This window comes from Balaenoptera borealis (assembly GCF_965194805.1).
Source record: "Balaenoptera borealis genome assembly, chromosome: 1".
NCBI classification, from domain to species: Eukaryota; Metazoa; Chordata; class Mammalia; order Artiodactyla; family Balaenopteridae; genus Balaenoptera; species Balaenoptera borealis.
The window spans coordinates 85,822,461-85,843,360 of record NC_138860.1 but is presented as its reverse complement, the minus strand read 5'-3'; the positions used below and the strand labels follow the sequence as shown (position 1 = coordinate 85,843,360).

The 20,900-nt window shown below is 35.3% G+C and overlaps 1 protein-coding gene and 1 long non-coding RNA gene across 2 annotated transcripts in view; both read right to left on the bottom strand.

Annotated features, from left to right (window-relative positions):
- Nucleotides 1-20,900, bottom strand: part of LOC309614300 — a 276,916-nt gene that overhangs the window by 247,675 nt on the left and 8,341 nt on the right. The window lies entirely within an intron of this gene.
- HORMAD1 (HORMA domain containing 1) lies at nucleotides 7-20,369 on the bottom strand. The gene is made up of 15 exons (XM_082362296.1): nucleotides 20,264-20,369; nucleotides 19,345-19,407; nucleotides 18,145-18,289; nucleotides 16,215-16,278; nucleotides 15,747-15,783; nucleotides 13,549-13,569; nucleotides 13,256-13,282; nucleotides 11,625-11,692; nucleotides 10,601-10,752; nucleotides 8,901-9,160; nucleotides 7,051-7,117; nucleotides 6,894-6,970; nucleotides 6,076-6,159; nucleotides 3,533-3,604; nucleotides 7-1,389 (listed from the first exon to the last, which is right to left on the bottom strand). Exons 2-15 carry the CDS (start codon nucleotides 19,375-19,377, stop codon nucleotides 1,309-1,311), a joined length of 1,188 nt encoding a protein of 395 aa, XP_082218422.1. The 5' UTR covers nucleotides 19,378-19,407; nucleotides 20,264-20,369; the 3' UTR covers nucleotides 7-1,308.

The following is a 20,900-nucleotide window of genomic DNA, read 5'->3' as shown; positions in this document are numbered from 1 at the left end:
AGACAAACACCACCAAAAGGAGGCAGGTTTGGGCTCAACCTGACAGCTGGTGAATCCAATGAAGGAACCTTGGTAGAGAAAGGAAAGAGGGCTGCGCTCCCCACCCCCATTAAACCGGCCAATCAAAGCGTTCAGTGAGCTATCACCAGCTGCCGATCTACAAAGATTTCTGTTGGTCAACCTCAGTGTAGCAGGTGTGTTACTGTAGCAGTGTATACTGTGACAATTAGGTGAGACGGGTTGGGATCCAATAGAGCTAAGAATACATAAACATTTAAAAATTGGTTGTTTTCGACAATTAGCTTATCCCTAACTTTCCTGTTCCAGAAAAACCCGATCTGGGTCAGTTTGTGGACATTTACTTGGTTTACATTAAACAGGATAGGCACATTTCTACCATAGCATTCATTCTAACATTCTCTATTAGTGCTTGTTACTGGCAAGCCCATGGATAATGTATGTTTTTAGAATATGGCTGCTGAAAATGCAAGAGGCAAACAGACCAAGTTTTAAGCTTTCCTTTTCTAGAGCACAGAAAACAGTCAAGTCTGGAACTGGGTCCCAGGTTTCTCACTAAAAGCACAGTATCTTTCACTACCACTCAGAAGTTCTAGAAAGTGTGCTCAACTCTTGCAAAGTAACATCTACTGAAATGATCTCAAAATTAGTGCCTAAAAATTTTCTGCTATTTAAATAAAAATTGGAAGCCATGAAAGAATCTAGATGCTGAACAATATTTTATTTATGCTGCCAAAAATGCCAGACTTTAAAATCATTTTGTCTTGTAGTAAAAAATGTTAAAAAAGTTAAAGCACCACTTTTTAATTGTACATTATATATTATCATGTTAATACACTATATCAAAGTACTGAAGAACATTGTTTTAATAACATGACAGACATAGCCAGTTAAATTGTATAGTTTTAACATAAGTAAAAAGTGAATTACTATCAAAAGTTAATACCAAAATAAACATTATTTACTTCAAAAAATGGCTTTAGAGGACCTTAAACGTTAATATATGTTAAAAGGAAGTGTCCACCAAAATGGAAGATAGATCAATATTGAGTAGATAATTCACAGAATAAATTATGACACTGGTACTTTTTACTCAAAAGTTCTCCTGAGTTTGTCTCAGATAAGATTAAGGATCACAATATGATAGTCAGCTAAGGATTAATTTTAGTGTACTAACTGCTTAAGACTACATGTAAGTTTTCAGAGGTAGGGCAAACACACCTTAAAACAGTAATATAATGTCCTTTAAATGTTGTGAAGAACTTTGCAAACATGCAGAAAAAAATTTTTTTATGTATTTTTCTTTGGTTCACTAAACTTTCTTCTTTTTGGCACTGACTCTTGACTAGAAGAATCAAAGTGATGAAGGACCTGTCAAAAGAAAACAACTACTAAGAATAGATACTTTCCAGTTTAAATGTCTTTAAATTTCGAGCTTTTTCATGTCTCTGAGGGCCCTCCCTTGCTTCCTTCTTTCCTTTCTTCTTTTAAAAAATTGTAACTAACATACCATTTCCTAAGATACGCTAGCTGGGTCCTCTAAAAGTAGGTAAATTTTATTATTGACATATTTATATATCCTGATGGCTGCTGAAAGTATAGCCTTACAAAGTATAAGATTTTCATTAGGGATGTTGGAGTAGTTAGAAAGATAGATTTGACATTATGTTCTCAAAATAGTAAAATATTTTGAGGGGAATGAGGGGGGAAAGATTAAAAAATGAGCAGCAAATAGAGAAACATTCCACTTTGGCATCATGTAAGATTTAAATCATGTTTTGTTTTTGTATATGGTGCTTTAGCAGTGCCTGATAGATTTTAGAAATTCAATGCACCCTTGAATGAATGGGAGGGTGAATTAGGAAAATTGCTAACAAGATTCTGAGTTATCAAAGTTTTATTTTTCTGGTAAAACTCACTAATGATACAAATTGGATTATGATTTTGCAGAAAAAAATCAAGGCTTAATATACTGGGGAAAAAATTAAAGAACCTAATATATCAGGTTATTCCATTCCCTTCTTAAGATATATAAATTGAAAACAGTATTAACCAACTAGTATATTTTTGAGATTACCCCTTTAACACTTGATTTCTAAAAATAATCTTAAGTTTTCAGTTATCTAATTTTAACCTACTACTAATAATAAAAATTCTGGTTGAAAAAATATAAATATTTATCTCAGAAATGACAAATACATTATCTGATTTGGTAAAATAAGGTTCCAAATATAAGACAACTGTTACAAGATTTAGGTCAAGAAAATTTTCTTTCTTCTAAGGTACTAGGAGGAGATGCTATATTATTAGAGAACATGTGGATTTGGTAACTTATCTTGTTTCTACTTTCTCTAGAAAGCTCAGATCAAATCTGTGGCCCAATTTTAATTCTATATAAATAAAATGGCCTGAATATTCTTGTACTCTCATTTTCTCATTCTATTCATATTTTTCCTGACATAGATCTTTTAAAATTTTATTTTATTTTATTTTATTTAGCATTTTTAATACTTAGTTATTATTAATGATACTCCATTTTTTAAAATATTAATTAATTTATTTAGGCTGTGTTGGGTCTTCGTTTCTGTGCGAGGGCTTTTTCTCTAGTTGCGGCAAGTGGGGGCCACTCTTTCTTTTTTTTTATTATTTATTTACTTATTTTATTTTTGGCAGTGTTGGGTCTTCGTTTCTGTGCGAGGGCTTTCTCTAGTTGCGGCAAGTGGGGGCCACTCTTCATCGCGGTGCGCGGGCCTCTCACTATCGCGGCCTCTCTTGTTGCGGAGAACAGGCTCCAGATGCGCAGGCTCAGTAATTGTGGCTCACGGGCCCAGCTGCTCCGCGGCATGTGGGATCTTCCCAGACCAGGGCTCGAACCCATGTCCCCTGAATTGGCAGGCAGATTCTCAACCACTGCGCCACCAGGGAAGCCCTAAAATTTTATTTTATTTTTATTTATTCTTGGCTGCATTGGGTCTTTGTTGCTGCGCGTGGGCTTTCTCTAGTTGCGGTGTGTGGGCTTCTCATTGCAGTGGCTTCTCTTGTTGCGGAGCACAGGCTCTAGGCGTGCGGGCTTCAGTAGTTGTGGCACGCGGGCTCTAGAGTGCAGGCTCAGTAGTTGTGGCGCATGGACCTAGTTGGTCTGCGGCATGTGGGATCTTCCCGGACCAGGGATCAAACCTGTGTCCCCTGAATTGGCAGGCGGATTCTTAACCACTGCGCCACCAGGGAAGTCCCCTGACATTGATTTTTATTTTATAAATTCCTCCAACTATTTCAAATCATTCATGGAATAAGATAGTAAATGTTTACATGGAAAAATTAATAAACCACATAGCATATTTTATTTTAAAATCACCCCATTTTTTAGAATCAAATATATTTAAACAAGATTTGGGTACCAGAGCTCTGAGGTATATCCAGGAATATAATCATATTTATCATTAAATTTAATCTATAGTAATGATATTCTGATACTTGCTATTTTATTCAGCCTATATATTATTATAAGACTTACTGTTTTCGCAGATTTAAGCTGACTTCTCTTCCGATTTTCCTTAGAAGATTTTACTTGTTGATTTCCATTAGCCTGCACAAAGATAGAATAATTACTAATTGGTTTTTTCTCAAAGAACAACCAACATGCTTTTTCAACCGCAGGCAGCTATATGCGGTTTTTAAAAAAACAACTTTACTGCGATATAATTCAGATACCATACAATTCATCCATTTAAAAGTGTACAAAATTCAGTGATTTTAAGTATATTCACAGAGTTGTGCAACCATCACCACAGTCAATTTTACAGCACTTTCATCCTCCAAAAAGGAATCCTGTACCCTTATAGCTATCACTCCCCTATTCCCCCATCCTCCCACCAGCATTAAGACCTTCTGTTTCTATACAAATCCCTATTCTGGACTTTCATATAAATGGAACCATATAATATATATATATATATATATATAGAGAGAGAGAGAGAGAGAGAGAGAGAGAGAGAGTGTGTGTGTGTGTGTGTGTGTGTGTGTGTGTGACTGGGTTCTTTCACTTAACATAATGATTTTAAGGTTCATCCAAGTTGTAGCACATACTGGTACTTCATTCCTTTTTATGGCTGAATAATAATAGTCTACTGTATAAATACCACATTTTGTTTATCCATTCATCTGTTACAAACATTTAGGTTTTTTTCCCCACCTTTTGGCTATTGTGAATAATGCTACATATGCAGTTTTTAAAATGAATATTAGATGGTGACAAATTATTAGCTGTCATAGTATTATTCTCTAAAAGTACATACTTATTTTCTGATGCTTGAAATGCACTTTTCAATGATAACTTCCTTAGTATATATATTATTAAATATTTTCATTTCCTGCCCTTTTCTAACCATAATTCAGTCATTATTGTCAAATACAGGAGTACTTTGGTGGAGTAAAGGATAGTAAAGGATACTCATCCTAAAGAAGCTGCCTAGGAAGAACATTTTGCTGCTAGAGGTAGTAATTTTTGAAATTCTTTTATCTCTTGCTTTTCTCAGCACACTAGTTTGAATGCTGCCTTCTACCAGTTCTAACTTCCCATCGAGAATGTGGAAAAAAAGGATACCTAGGGGCTTCCCTGGTGGCGCAGTGGTTAAGAATCTGCCTGTCAATGCAGGGGACACGGTTTCGAGCCCTGGCCCAGGAAGATCCCACATACTGCAGAGCCACTAAGCCTGTGCGCCACAACTACTGAGCCTGCGCTCTAGAGCCCGCAAGCCACAAGTACTGAGCCCACGTGCCACAACTACTGAAGCCTGCGTGCCTAGAGCCCGTGCTCCGCAACAGGAGAAGCCACGACAATGAGAAGCCCGCACACAGCAACGAAGATCCAACACAGCCAAAAATAAATAAATTAATTAAAAAAAAAAGGATACCTAAAAATGGCACTATCATCAGTGGTGTTCTGGTAAATGTTTAACAAACAGTTCTCTGGGAGAAAGAAATCCTGAGTTGAGGCATTTGCTGATTTCCATGCTATGAATACTCTCATCATGTCCAGTTTCAAGCTGTCAACATGATGTCACTGAATAAAGAGTTGGAAACAAATGCTCCAGCATACCACTGTTAGAGTGTGCTATTTGTTTCCTTACATTTTACAGAATGCTTTTTCTTCACTTCTGAACCTTTGAGAGTAACTTAAGGGTCTAAATAAAATACAGATTTCTATTCAGTACAACTCATACCAAAAACTAAAATAAAGCAGTAGGGGTTTTTTTCTTAAAAAATAAGAGATTCACTTTATGTAAGATATACATAAAACAGTCATTTTTAATGTCTTATTAACAAGATAGTCCATTTACAAGATAGAACATGGGAACAGTTTGGTGTTCTAGGAAATTTCCTTGGGAGTCTGGATGATAGCATCACTTTTCAAAGCCTTTCCTGGATTCCCCTTTCTATTTTTTAAAAAAATAAATTTATTTATTTTTGGCTGCGTTGGGTCTTCATTGCTGCACGTGGGCTTTCTCTAGTTGGGGCAAGTGGGGGCTACTCTTCGTTGTGGCACGCGGGCTTTCCATTAGGGTGGCTTTTCTTGTTGCAGAGCATGGGTTCTAGGCATGTGGGCTTCAGTAGTTGTGGCTCGCGGGCTCTAGAGCGTAGGCTCAGTAGTTGTGGTGCACGGGCTTAGTTGCTCTGGGGCATGTGGGATCTTCCTGGACCAGGGCTCGAACCTGTGTCCCATGCATTGGCAGGCGGATTCTTAGCCACTGCGCCACCAGGGAAGTCCCTCCGCTCTCTATTGTACCTTCAGTAAAATTAACCATTCTTTCTTTTGTGCCTCTATGTAGCCTATTCAGACTGCTATTATGGCCCTGTATCACTGCTTGTTGACCTCCAATTACTAGACTTTCATCTAAGAGCAAGTTACACCTCCAGCACCTAGTAAAGTACCTGACACATAGTATGTGCTTACCAAACGTTGGTCCAATAAATGAAGTATTAAAAGCAAAATAAACTCAAATATGGGGGGAAATTACAAGGTTAGAATGAAAAACAAATCTAAAGAGATGCTTTTACCATTTTATTCTGAAAGATTTTTCCACTTCTTGTTTTGCTTTCAGACACATCAAGTTCAGATGTTTTACTGACTAACTGCTCAACCTAGAAAAGAAAATAATTACACAAAACCACATAAAATAATATAATAAAAGTTTTTCATAACAATAATGGGGGTCAAAAATTCAATCACATAAAATTTAGGGTCTTGCTATGTTGAGTTAATGAAAACCAATAATTTTGTGTTGGTTCTTACTGTCATAAAAAGTGCAAAGGTAAAGATAGTGAAACTGACACTGTACACAATTGACCATTCACTGAATTCAGAAAGTCCCAAATTATCACTAGGCACCACTCTTCCAGAAGATAAGAACTTCAGCCCACCCCCATTGGAGAAGGGCTGCGCAAAGGAAGGCAGACAACCATCAGTCCCATTATTTTCATGTTGATTTTATCTAAATGTTGTTTCAGTATTTTACTGTGTGTAGAAAACAAAATTAAACATGTTCTGCTCCAAGGCAACAAAAATGTATTATATAGTCCATTTGTAAATACAAAGGGTGGTGGAGTTAATAATTGCTTAAGATTTTATTTAGCCTGAAATTCTGAGATTCTCTGAACAGTATTTACGTTCATTACTAAACAAATCAACCAATAATATACTCAAAACTTTTCAACGTATAATTCTCGAATTTTATTAATAAGCATTCTTAATACCTAATTTTCTTCTAAAAGACCTAGAATATAAGAAAATCTGAGAAATAACTAAATAAGCATGTAAGCACCTTTCTTTTGAAAAAAATCAAATTAGAAGTGAGATAGAACTGTCAAATTTATACCTGAGAATGAGAAATTGAAAGATCTGGACTTTCTTTAGACCTCATAGTTTCATCTTCTTCACAAACTACACCTGGTTCTGTTAAAAAAAAAAAAAAGTTAAAATGGTATAAAATTGAATTGGAAGTGAATTAATTTACATTTTCATTAACTCCTCACCTCCAAGTTCAGAAGATCCAGGGTTTTTTTTCTGCTCTTCCCTTTTAGTTTCAATGTCAAAATCACCCTACATAATTACATGAAGGAGAAAATGGACACATTTCAAAAAGAAACTAAAACAACTGGGTAGAATATTTATGAACAAATTTGTTTTATGTGAAGGTTAAATATAACATAACACTACAACGACCTTACACTTGCTAGAAATAAAGTGGCCCTATAATTACTATAATAAGGCAACTTATTTATCCAAAGTATAAAATCCTATTTTTTTTACTTTGCAGGGTTGCTTTAAGGCAGATGATAAAAATATACAACTTTCTCAAAAATGTATGATGGTTCTAAGAACACTTAGATCTTACTATTGTTTGAGAGCACTGAATTAGACATGGTCACACAACAAGCTACCACTTCTGTAGCTCTGGAATTTCTGTATAGATATTAGCATAAACTCTGAATATGACCCAACCCTCTTCAGGGAGTTGGGGAAGGATAAGCACAGTTATGGTATGGTAGAAATAGCAAAGGTTTAATGTCTATAATTATTATTCCCTTTGTGACATTTGTCAAAGAGCTTTAAATATTTTAAAGAACACTTCATAAATCCCAGCCATATTTGTTTATAAGGCAAGACTGGGATTTAGGTTTTAGGAAGAAGATTCCTTCTTCTTTGACTGAATTCGTTAAAAACTGAATTTTCTACTTGTAAGGATGTGGCCACAGAGCCTAAATCAGAATAGTCAGTCTCTATACATAAGAACTGTGGTCATAATTTAGAATAAAATGAGACAAGAGAAAACAACAAAGATGAGATTAAAGAACAATTGTATTAATGATGAAAGATTTTCTGGGAGTGAGGCTATAACAAAAAAAGCTTTTTTTATACTTCAATTCATCCATTCATTCAACCAATACGGAGAATGCATTCCGTAAATCTAAGCGTTAGGACAGATGCTTAACGTTATTGAGTGATAGCAATGCCCAAACTCATCTGTGATCAAACACTATGAAAGTATCCTCCTAAGGATAAACTTATTACAAATAAGAAGTGAAAATTCAATTATGGAGATAATTTCAGTTTCAGCTCTGATATGCAAAAAGCTTGGAAGTTGTCACTGTATCTTGTCCTTACAAAATAATGCTTACAAAATGAAAATCAATGACTTTTCTCAGACACGATTAATGAAACATGTAACTACGAAAGAATTTTAAAACTGTAAAAAAAAAAAAAATCTAAGCGTTAGGGACAGGAGGATTAAAAAGATGAATAAGACACTTTTCCTGCCTTCCAGGAACTTCCAGGCTGCTTCAGGACACTGACCTTCCAGGCCCTGAAGAAATTCAAGCATGAGCACTTAACAGGGGTGTTGTATGGTAGAAAAGATTCCAGCATTAGTTGGGGGATTGGAGTAGTTCAGTGGTCTTCTTTTCTTTTTTTTTTTGGCCACGCCACGGGATCTTAGTTCCCCAACCAGGGACTGAAACCAGGCCCTGGCAGTGAAAGCACTGAGTCCTAAACACTGGACCACCAGGGAATTCCGTGGTTTTCAAATTACGCTCCAGACCAAGGGGTTTCCTCAGAGTCCACCATGAGGGTAGGTGAGGTGGTGAGTGGCTGGGCCTCCAGGACCATTCCTTACTTCATTTACAATAGTTGTGTTTTAAATTTCTGAGAATAATGTTGTTTGCATCCAGGTAAAAAGCTTTAAAACCACAAACCTTAACCTTCTTTAAGGTCCCTTCCAAACTTGAGTTTATGATTGTAATAAATATTTATAGCTATTAAAGTCCTCAGAATTGAATCAAACATTCATTACTATTGTTCTTCATAACTCTTTGAATATACTTACACTTACGTAATGCTCCTGTTCATCTTCAAAATCATCTTTGTCCATGAGAATTTTTTGAAGTGGTGTTTTTAATTGTTTTAGTGATAATATAGCTGAATCAATATTTTCCATTCGTTCTTTCTCAGTGGTCACTTTTACTTTGAAGGTGTGAAAAGGTGTTGGGACTTCTCCCACATTTAAGTACATAGGCTCCCCTTCAAATATCACTCCTTCACAATCACCATCCTTAAAACCAGGAGGTTGGTAATCTGGGGGTGTAACTGCAGAAAAGTAAGTATAAACTGTGCTGTTCATGAAATTGAAGAAAATACATTAGTTTTTATTATTATAAAATATATGCAGATTAAAGAAATTTCAAATAGTATAGAAGGACATATAATAAAAAGTAAAAATCACTCTCCTACTATCTCCAAGTTCCTATTTTATTCCTTAAAGGTAAACTTTTTTCCCTACACTTGACTGACTGTGTGACCTTGAGGAAACTACTTGTCATCCTTGATTTGGTTTTCTCATCTGTCAAGTGGGGTAAATACTAGTACCTACCTCATAGGGTCACTGTGGTATTAAAGTCTGTAAAATGCTCAGAACAGAACTGGCACAGAGTAAGTATTCAATAAATGTTAGTTATTATTGTTGATGCTTTATGTTCTTCTAGAAGATACGATGCATGTAAAGTATATAATATGTTATATATTTATATAATAAATATATAATAAATATTTACATTATATAATTAATACATGTATATCTCCTTAAAAAACACAAACGAGGTCATACTCTTCTGTACCTAGCTGTTTTTAACATCACTTTTTTAAAAAAATTTATTTATTTTTATTTTTGGCTGCGTTGGGTCTTCGTTGCGGTGCGCGGGCTTCTCATTGCAGTGGCTTCTCTTATTGCGGAGCACGGCGCGCGGGCTTCAGTAGTTGTGGCGCACGGGCTTAGTTGCTCCGCGGCATGTGGGATCTGCCCGGGCCAGGGCTCAAACCTGTGTCCCCTGCATTGGCAGGCAGATTCTTAACCACTGCGCCACCAGGGAAGCCCTTTAACATCACTTTTTAATCTGTTTTTAATATTTTTTGGATAACAATTTATCAGCACATTCTTTTAAATAGCTTGCACAGCACTACTATATAGATGCACCATAATTTATTTACTCAGTCCTCCAATAAACAACTCAAGGTTGTTTCCAGTTTGTTCCTAGTTTAACCAATACATTATGAATATCCTCATAAACATATAACCTTGCAAGTTTGTCTAAGTATATTCCCAAGATACTCTTCTAGCTACAGAATTTCTGTATTAAAGAGAATGTGCCAAATTTTGATACTGCCAAACTGTTCTCTTAAAATGTTACATGGCACCTATATACATTCCCTCAAGAGTATACAAAAGTACCTGCTTACCCCCACACCCTTGCCAACAATGATTTTACAAGTTTTACTGATCCGATAACTGAAAAATGGTATCTCATTGCTTCACTTCCTTAGTTATGAATGAGGTTGAACTTCACGTGGACATGTTCAGACCACTGGAGAAGTTGTGTATATTTTTTCAAATACTGATATTAAATGTAAATTTTATAATTTCGAAAATATATATAACAATTTAGGTGCTTACAAACATTTGGGATGGAAACTGTTTCAATGACAAGAAAATATACAGATACCAACTGAAACAGGATGAACTGGAAATAGTACCTTCATCGTAGTAAAAAAGTTTCATGGTCAAACAAACATCATTAGGTAAAGGTCCCAGATTTTGCATTAGAACATAAATCTTGCGAATGAGAAGAATACTTGCTTTCTTGGTGTCAGCAGATGACATACTAGATTCACTGATTTGGTTTTTACTGGAAGAGAATCACATTAATTTCTTTTATAGCACCCATGGCTTCTAATAACATAACTCCACATTTTACTACTTGAGATTCTTATTCCCATTAAAGCATTAAGTTGTTAAGTTAAAAATGGTGATATAATGTGTTTTAATGCCACTATTATAAAAATTAATATCACTGTTAATATTATTATTATAAACTAATTTACATATATTAAATTAATATGCATTTTATACAAGATGTTTAAAGGAAACAAATGATGGACTTTTATTGTATTTCTTTTTTTTTTAATTTTTAAAAATTTATTTATTTTATTTTTGGCTGCACTGGGTCTTCATTGCTGCGTGCGGGCTTTCTCTAGTTGCGGCGAGCGGGGGCTCCTCCTCGTTGTGGTGCATGGGCTTCTCATTGCGGTGGATTCTCTTGTGGAACACAGGCTCTAGGCATGCAGGCTTCAGCAGTTGTGGCACGCGGGCTCAGCAGTTGTGGCCCACGGGCTCTAGAACACAGGCTCAGTAGTTGTGGCGCACAGGCTTAGTTGCTCCACGGCATGTGGGATCTTTGTGGACCAGGGCTCGAACCCGTGTCCCCTGCATTGTCAGGTGGATTCTTAACCACTGCGCCACCAGGGAAGCCCTTTATTGTATTTCTAATCACTTAAGCATACAGTCGCTTTCCTACTCTTTGGCTCTGTTTCACAATCAAAACAGTATATAATTAGCCACAGAATTCTGGCTTGCAGCCACTCCAAGGATATTTTGTATCCTTGATGGTTAATTGGGGATGTTTGAGAAGTTTCAGAATTATTCCTGAAGTTTAGGTATATAGTATTAATATTAGTAAGTGGTAATCTGTAATACAAAAAGAAAACTATAGAACAATACCTCATGAAGTCCATGATTGGTCCATTACTGGTGTACTTGAATTTAAACTGGTAACATTCTGAAATTGTCTTAAATAGAAAATACTGCAGTTATGAATCTGATATACAGTACCTGTGGCCAAGTAGCTATATATAGCTTTTGTATGACTCACCATTTATTTAATAATTTTTTCTGCATGTTAATCCCTATTCGTTCATTGAAACTTTCCAGTCCTAATAGTCAATTCCCAGGGTCTGGGATTTGGGGCTTCAGTGTTGGAGAGATAGTTATTCCCCCAGTCATTGCAATGTATGTTTTATATACCAGAGAGAAGGAACTCAGCAGGCAGGTGAGGGAGGCAGCACATCTCTTCCTCTAACAGAATGGCTAAGCACAGGGCTTCAATCCTTGGTAACCACAGCAAGTCATTTAAGCCTCCTAAGTCTCAGTTTCCCCAGCTAATAAAAGGGGTTGAAAATAGTACCTATCTCATTGGTGCCTATGAATATTTATCAAATGGGATAATTTATATACAGCCCTTAATAAAGTATCTGGCACACTAAGCATTCAATAAATATTAGTGCATCAGCAATGTTGCTCTTTTACTGAAAGAAAAAATGTGCAACTATAAAACATCTTCACATGTACATTTTCTGTACACTTTCTGAACAGTTAGTTTCTGAACAATCAAATAATTCATAGCCTTTGCCCATATGATTTTGTCACCATGGGCATATATTAAGCATTAATTGTAGGCTTAATTTGTAGTATCAAAGAAAAGACATTCCTAGCTCTCTTGAAGCTCTAATACTTTTATTGCTTTCTTTATATTCCATTGCTCACTTAGGGATGGGGTTAGCTTTCTCTTTCTTTTTTAAAAATCTGCTTCTCCATGACTGAATGAAACACTATATTGTAACAGCTATAGTGTAATGGGTAAGCACTCAGATCATGAACTGGTCTTCTTAGGTCCAAATTCTGGTTCTGCCACTATGACCTTACACAGGAAACCTTGTATCTAGGTTTCCTCATCTATAAAGTGGATATGATAATGATATATTACCTCATGATGGTTATAATGAATAAAGGAGATAATGCACATGAAACCCCAAAGAACAGAGCCTAGGAATAGTAAGCACTCAGTAGATCTTTCCCCTTTGTTTCTTGTCCTCTGGTTTTCCCTTTCATTTATTATAACCCTTTCTTTCCTTTGATTGTCAGATGAACAGGTAGATGTGACTGGATTGGGGTGAATATTCAAAGATTAAGGATGAGTATCTTATTTTTCTCAAACTCAAACATTCTATAATTCTAAAAAAAATATAATTAAAAAATATTGCAAAGAACCAGAAGTCAGGAGATTTAGGTTATTTCTAATGGTTTGTCTTTGTGGCCTAGGCTCAGTCACGTAATCTCTCTTGTAGTAAGTGTATTAATCTGTTTAAAGATAACAATACAAGCCCTGTCTTACCTCAAAAAAGTCTTTATGAGGTTCAAATTTTGAAAATATATGTGAAAGTGCATTGATAAAAGCAAAGTTAAAAGCACTGGATATTATTATATTATATTTTTATGTTACTTATAGATATTAGAGGCATTATGGTTTTTTTTTTTTGGCATTATGTTTTTTTTACTAACTTAAGCATACTTACCTGAGGGTCTTCTGGATTAGTGTATACCTATTTAAAAATAATTTACAATTTAGTAAATTGTAGAGGCTAAGTATTCAAGGAGAACTAAATTGGATATTTAGACTAAAATAGTAAATGAATTCAGTAAAACAAAATACAAAATGACCCCCTCAAAATATTCGCTACTTTTCCATTGAATAGATCAGTAGTTTGTATCAAGTGACATGATCAATAGGTGGTTTTAATGTTATTTAATTAAGCAAGGCTGAATTTGACAGTCTTTAAAAAAGAATATACAATTTAAAAATACTTACAGCTAGAACAACCATCCTTAGCTGAAACATAACAAAGAACAAAAATCTTATTATTTTTTAAAATTAATTAAATTTTTATTATCATAGTTTAAATATTATGTTTCAGGTATACAACATAGTGACTCACAATTTTTAAAGGTTATACTCCATTTATAGTTATTATAAAATATTGGCTATATTCCCTGTGCTATACAATATATCCTTACAGCTTATTTATTTTATACATAGTAGTTTATAAAAATCTTATTTTTATTCTATAAAATATTTTTGCATGATGGACCATAAGAATTCTTTGTCCTATTTCAAATTTATTCCTAATAAAAATAATCTTGCATTAAATAGACTTCATATGATGCAGGTAAAGCAATACCTCAGATATCTTTCTCTATTCCCCAAAATATCTATTTCTAGTTGACTTACTGAAGGCTGAAATTCATATCACTAACTTAAGCAAACAGGGGCATTACTGCCAGTTACAAGGAAAATATATATTGTGAAATAACACATTAAATATTACCAGTATGAGAACTGATTTTGAAAAGAGAAAAAAGAGAGTTCAGGGCCCTGCTCATTTAGTAAAGGGAAGAGGCTTTGGAGACTATAGGAAAAGAGAATCACAGGAAATCATTCACTCAAGTAATCTGCCATAATCTGAGTCATCCTTGATTTGGATCTTTTCCTTATACTCCAGAACCAATCGTCAACAAGTCCAGTCAGTTCTGCCAGATATATCCTGAATCTTCTCATTTTTCTCCTTTGCCATCCTGGTCTAAGCCACCATTATTTTTTATCAGTACTGTAGTAATGGATTAAGTGCCATTCTCCTTAATTCCAATCTTATTCTTCTTCTACAGTACATTCTCTAAATAGTAGTTCAGAGTGATTTTTCTTTTAATTTAGAATATAAATCAAATGATGTTACAGTTCTACTCAAAACCTTCAAATGGCCTTTATTTACACCTAAAATAAAATCCAAACTCTTTTTTGTTTAAATACTTTTTATTTTTTTGATGTGGACCATTTTTAAACTCTTCATTGAATTTGTTACAATATTGCTTCTGTTTTATGTTTTGGTTTTTTGGCCCTGAGGCATGTGAGATCTTAGCTCCCTGATCAGGGATTGAACCCGCACCCACTGCATTGGAAAGCAAAGTCTTAACCACTGGACCTCCAGGGAAGTCCCAAAATCCAAACTCTTTACCTACACAGTTCTGAATGCTCTGGCCCTGTCCATCTCCACAGGTTCATCTCCTGCCGCTCTCTTGCGCTGCTCATCACACTCTAATCATTCTGGCCTTCTGTTTGTTCCTTGAACTCTCCAAACCCCACTCCAACTCTTTGCATTTGCTGCTCTGTCAGGAATATTCTCCCAAAATCAGTGCCTAGCTGGTTTCTTCTAATTCAAGTCTCAGCTTAAATATCACCCCCTCAGAGAAGCTCCTCAGACTACCCTATCTAAAGTTATCCCATCTCTCCATTTGCCACATACTTTTTCTTAAAATGTTAATGGCAGTTAACACTATTGGATGTTATCTAATTTCCTTGTTTTATTGACTATTTTCCCATTATAGAAGGGACACTCTTTGTCTTGTTGACCATTGTTAGCTTACCCAGATCCTACCTAGAATACGTGCCTAGCACAGAGCAGGCACTCAATATTTAATGAATATTAAATACATAATGTCTTAATGAGGGAGGTTGGTGACCATGTATAAAATTTTATCTTTTTCATAATTTATTTTAGAGTTGGACTTCTTTGTATATGTTGATACAAACATAAGCTAAGTAAGTATACAAAAAGGCTTGTCACAATTTAACCTAGACTACATGTAAATTTATTTCTGAACTCTCATGAAGAAATAATTTATTAAATTATTAGTAAAAACATGATTATAGAAGGCATGTGAAACTAATGAATAAACTATTTTAAAAGACTTTTTAATTCATTAAGTTTTTGTAAGTTAATATGCGTTATTAATACAAATGAGTGTTAACAACCAAAACTTGGCAAAATCTGTAAAGTATTAATTCTGTTTGCTTTAAATGAGTTGAAAATCAGTCTTTAAAATATTCAAATTTTCAGCTTTGGACTGGCTTATGCCCAAGTTAGTTTAAGTTAATCTTTTACTACATGTAATGGCTGTTACATTTGTAGAATATAAACTGTAGAAAAAAAGGATAAAGAGATACCGACTTACATATTTTTTCTGTAAAGCATCATAGCATCCTAACATCCTAAAAAATAATCAAGGATTCATTTTTAGACTGAACGCACTTCCAGAAAATAGTTCTTTTAATAAGTCTCCATATTATCTCATTACTAAATAATACACAGTTTTATTATTAAAGCTTCCTTCTTATTAACTAGCTTAAAATAATAAAACAATGTGGCAGAAATATAAAATGTCAATAGGGGATGGAAGGAAAGGAAGATAGAAAATATCTGGCAGCTATTTGTGAGGAACAATAATAGGAAAGTGAAGCCTGCTCACATGGAGCATGAAATAAAGTAAAATTTTAATGCAAAAATCCAAAGACCTGCAAAAATGGTATCCAGAGTTAAAGAGGGAATCACTAAAACTGGGTTAAACACTTAAAGGTATCCAAGGCACAAAAAAATGTGATTTAAGAAAAAATAATTTTCTTTCATTAGGTATTTCACTTACCACTTCACTAACTGTGTAGATCCTGGACAATTCTTATCTTCTCTCAGAATTTTGACATACAGATCTAAATGCAAAAATAATGATATAAATATAGAGCTACTTAAGATTAGCAAACAGGGCTTCCTTAGTGGCGCAGTGGTTGAGAATCTGCCTGCCAATGCCGGGCACATGGGTTCGAGCCCTGGTCTGGGAAGATCCCACGTGCCGCAGAGCGGCTGGGCCCGTGAGCCACAACTGCTGAGCCTGCGCGTCTGGAGCCTGTGCTCCGCAATGGGAGAGGCCGCGGCAGTGAGAGGCCCGCGCACCGCGATGAAGAGTGGCCCCCGCTTGCCAGAACTGGAGAAAGCCCTCGCACAGAAACGAAGACCCAACACAGCCAAAAATAAAATAAATAAATAAATTTATTAAAAAAAAAAAAAAGTCATGTGTAGAAAAGTCTGCCTTTGCATTTAAAAAAAAAAAAAAAAGATTAGCAAACAACTAGAAATTTAAATGAAGATTATTTTCTTCAGCTGTGTATTACAGGTTTATTATTAATGGCAATTAACTTCCAGATGATTGATGTTAATATAATTAAAGGAAGAAAGTTTACGTGGAAACAAATAATCTTTTTATCCTTATTATAAAATGGCATCATAATGATGCAACAAGAGAGGCCGCGATAGTGAAGAGGCCCGCGCACCGCGATGAAGAGTGGCCTCCGCTTGCTGCAACTAGAGAAAGCCCTCGCACAGAAACGAAGACCCAACACAGCCATAAATAAATAAATAAATAAATAAATAAATTTTTAAAAAAATAAAAAATAAACAAAAACTATAGAAACTTAGATATAACACTTTCATGCCATTGTTATCCAAGAGTCTTAGCATATTTGCTATGGACTCTTATCCCAGTAAAATACTTGTAAAAGGCCAAGAAGTTAACAGGCTATCAGAGCCCTGTAAGGAAGCAACAAGTAATATAGAGGAAAGGACGAGATCTCTCAGTCTCAGGTTCCTTATCAGAAAAATAGGAATAATATCTAACTCATAGGTCTGTAATGTGAACTAACAAGATATCATACATAACATGGTGCTTAACATATTGCCCACAGAGTTGGTGTACAATGTTAGGTATACATTATGTGCTAGGCAATAAGTTATTATTATAGTATAAACTGGCTCCATTACTTTTACTTCTTTAAAATAACACAAGAACATACACTACCACTGTAGGAGGTTATAAATAGGATGTTTTTACTATTTACTTCATCATTATAAGAATAATGTCAGGTGATATTATACTTGAGAGATTAAGGGAAATTTTTATGTTAAGTGCTTTCAAAGGTATTGAATATACTTTTTAAAAAAATCACTTAGATGTCCACACAAAAACTTGTACAGGAATGTGGCATTATTTATAATGCCAAAAAGTGGAAACAACCCAATGTTCATCAATTGATGAGTGGATAAATAAAATGTGGTATATTCATATAATGGAATATTATTCAGCCATAAAAAATGAAGTACTAATCCATGCTACAAAATGGATGAACCTTAACAACATTATGCCAAGTGAAAGAAGCCAGTCACAAAGGACCACATATTGTATGATTTCATTTATTTGAAATGGCTAGAATAGGCAAATCCATAAAGACAGAAAGCAGATCGGTGGTTGCCTAGGACTGGGAAGTGGGGGAAGTGGAGAGTGACTTAATGGGTATGGGGTTTCCTTTTAAGGTGATGAAATGTTCTAAAACTGACTGTGGTGAATATACCCAAAATCAATGAATTGTGCACTTTAAATGAGTGAATTGTTAAATATGCGAATCATATCTCAATAAAGCTGTTATTATAAAAACAAAATCCCTAAGTCAAAAATTATCATTTTAGAGCAAGCCAAAATAAAAATAACATCTTTAAAGAAAGTCTTTAAATTAACATTATATTACCATCTAGGTATCTTGTTCCATAAGCACATTCTGGGAATATTCCTCTCAAATACGTGATGCAGGATATTGAAACTGCTAGAAGCCTCTTCACTAACATTAAAGACTGCTGCTCAGTTGACATCTTACTGGGAAATACCAACGCACTCTAAATTCAAGGGAAATTAAAACATTTTATTTAGATTTACTAAAAATACAGTCTTCCTGAACTTAAAAGTAGATCTAGGGCTTCCCTGGTGGTGCAGTGGTTGAGAATCTGCCTGCCAATTCAGGGGACACGGGTTCGAGCCCTGGTCTGGGAAGATCCCACGTGCCGCGGAGCAACTAGGCCCGTGAGCCACAACTACTGAGCCTGCGCGTCTGGAGCCTGTGCTCCGCAACAAGAGAGGCTGCGACAGTGAGAGGCCCGCGCACCGCGATGAAGAGTGGCCCCCGCTCTCCGCAACTAGAGAAAGCCCTCGCACAGAAACGAAGACCTAACACAGCCAAAAATAAATAACTAAAATAAAGAATTATAAAGTAGCATAATTATATGTTACAAAAATGATATTCATTAAAAAAAAAAGTAGATCTAATTTTTTGCATAAGCATGGTACTTTCCCAAAGAATTTTTAACCATAGCAGTTAGTAGTCCCCCCAAAATCAGAGTGGCTTCTAAAATGTGAGGGTGTTTGCAGGGTAGCAGCCTAAAGGTAACATGCAAAAAATGCTTAAGAATCGTGTTAGAAATCCCTTGCAGGTTAACTGTCTGTAACTGCATAATACATGGATAGATAACACTGATTTTCTCTTTAGTCACTGACTGGGTTTAACACAGGTAACTGTAATGCAAGATCTGTGAAGGGAAGACAATTTTATGTTTGCCTGTGGGGCATAAAAATTCATTTTCTAGGAGCGGACTGCATGAGTGATAATTTCATCAAAGGAACCTAATAGCATTCATTGATACCTAATGTGAACTGAATTTGAACCAGCAATTTAATACAATGCATCAAGCATCCAATAGAATTCTCCACTAATTCAACTTAGTTTAGCAAATATCTTCATTTCTTAAAACATTGAGTTTACTGATATCATTAAACCCTCAAAGAGTTGACTCTAACTTTCAAACATAAAAATAGTTGAGACTTCAAGAAACAATAAAATTAGCTAAATCAAAATATAGTACAATACAAGATTATAAAAAAATACAAGAAATCATACCATGGAGATTCTCTGCAATTGTGCAGTGGCCATCCTCTGATAAAGTATTTTCTTTAATTCAACCTTGTGACACAAATACAAGCTTTAACTTCAGATCTTATTTTTATCACTAATTTGGTTTATTATATGTAAAGTCAGAAAGAATTTTATGTGACCAAATGACAGGATGTTTTTTAACTTAAAATGGAATCTTTGAAAACAGATTCATTTTGCTATAGAACTCTTTTGAGTAAAGTGCTAATTTTAAACCCTTTGACTAGCAACCCTCACATAAAAGGGTTATTAAGAAAGCTCTTTAAAAGACCTTTTTAAAAAAGCAAAATCTTCTATTTTTCTTCACAGTATTCAAACATTGACAACATTGCACAAGTAGGTAATGAAAAACTACCCCTGCCAAATCCTTTAAAATAATCTTTTAATCTTTGTTTTAAATTTGTAGTTTCAAAATGACCAAATCAGGTTAACTTTCCTCCCCGGAACTTGAGCATGGCTCTGGATATAACACATTGTCTTATTCTGTGGAACAACAATAAAAGAACAACAGAAAATATTCTAGATATTTTGGACTGATTTTGATTTCTCAATTCTTTGATATTTTGAAATAAGTTTCGATATTTTTGGTTCCAATTTTATCTTTCTTAACCAGACAATTCATCTAGAAGACTTCACAGAAGAGTCTATTTACTGTAAACATTTAAATTTATCCTGATAATTCTGGACCAGAGGCCAGAACTCACCTATTCTCAAGAACCTCTGTGAAAAATAAGTAGGTACACATTTTCCCCCTCCCCCGAATGTTTCGCCGTTAAGACGTTAAGAAACTTAAAAGTAGGTGGGAGGTAACAGGAAAAGACATTAAAAAGCAAAAGAATAAAAGAAAAGGGAAAGAAAGGAAATAAAGAAAACAAACATGTATTACGTAACGTCTGAGGGTCCGGCGGCAGCGACCAGGAGAGAGGCACGACGTGGCACGCGCTTTGCCCAATGCGCTTGCGCCTTCCTTCAACGGTAGCCAGCGGAGGCGAGACAGTAGCCTTTTGACCTTTGGTCGGGGTCACCTTTCCCGCCAAGAGCAGCGCAAGGTGCGCTGGGAACCCCGAGAGCCTGAAGGACTCGTCTCAGCCAGAAAAGCCGCATATCAGCGGGGGAAGGTTAATTGCATGTGCTAAGCATTCCCGATATACATAGCCGTCTTACAGTGACCAAAGTGTTCTCAACGGCCATTTAATTAGTCAAATTAATTTCTGATTATTTTCTAACTTTTGATTTTGTTATTGGATCTACCACATACTGCATTCACGCTTCACAGTTCCTGTGTCTTCAGGAAACCAGCTGCCCTAGCAGTCTCCTACCTAGATGTTTCCACTGTGCTATGTCTGTGGGGACAGTGTTAGCTTTACTGTAATTAATGTCTCATTTAGAAGCAAAATAATAAACTCAGAGCTGGTAGGTAGTTGGAGATTGTCTAGTAATACAAACTTCTTAGTTTGCAGATTGTTATATATGCAAATAAGTTGTGTTAGTAGTGTAGACATATATTAATTACTCATAAACTT

Bases quoted from the DNA above. Each gene is read 5' to 3' on its own strand.
- HORMAD1 (XM_082362296.1), bottom strand. From the start codon at position 19,377: ATGGCCACTGCACAATTGCAGAGAATCTCCATG. The intron at 11,693-13,255 runs GTAAGTATGCTT...TTTCTATTTAAG, and splicing joins CTAATCCAGAAGACCCTCAG to ACAATTTCAGAATGTTACCA. The intron at 9,161-10,600 runs GTACTATTTCCA...ACTTTTCTGCAG, and splicing joins ACTTTTTTACTACGATGAAG to TTACACCCCCAGATTACCAA.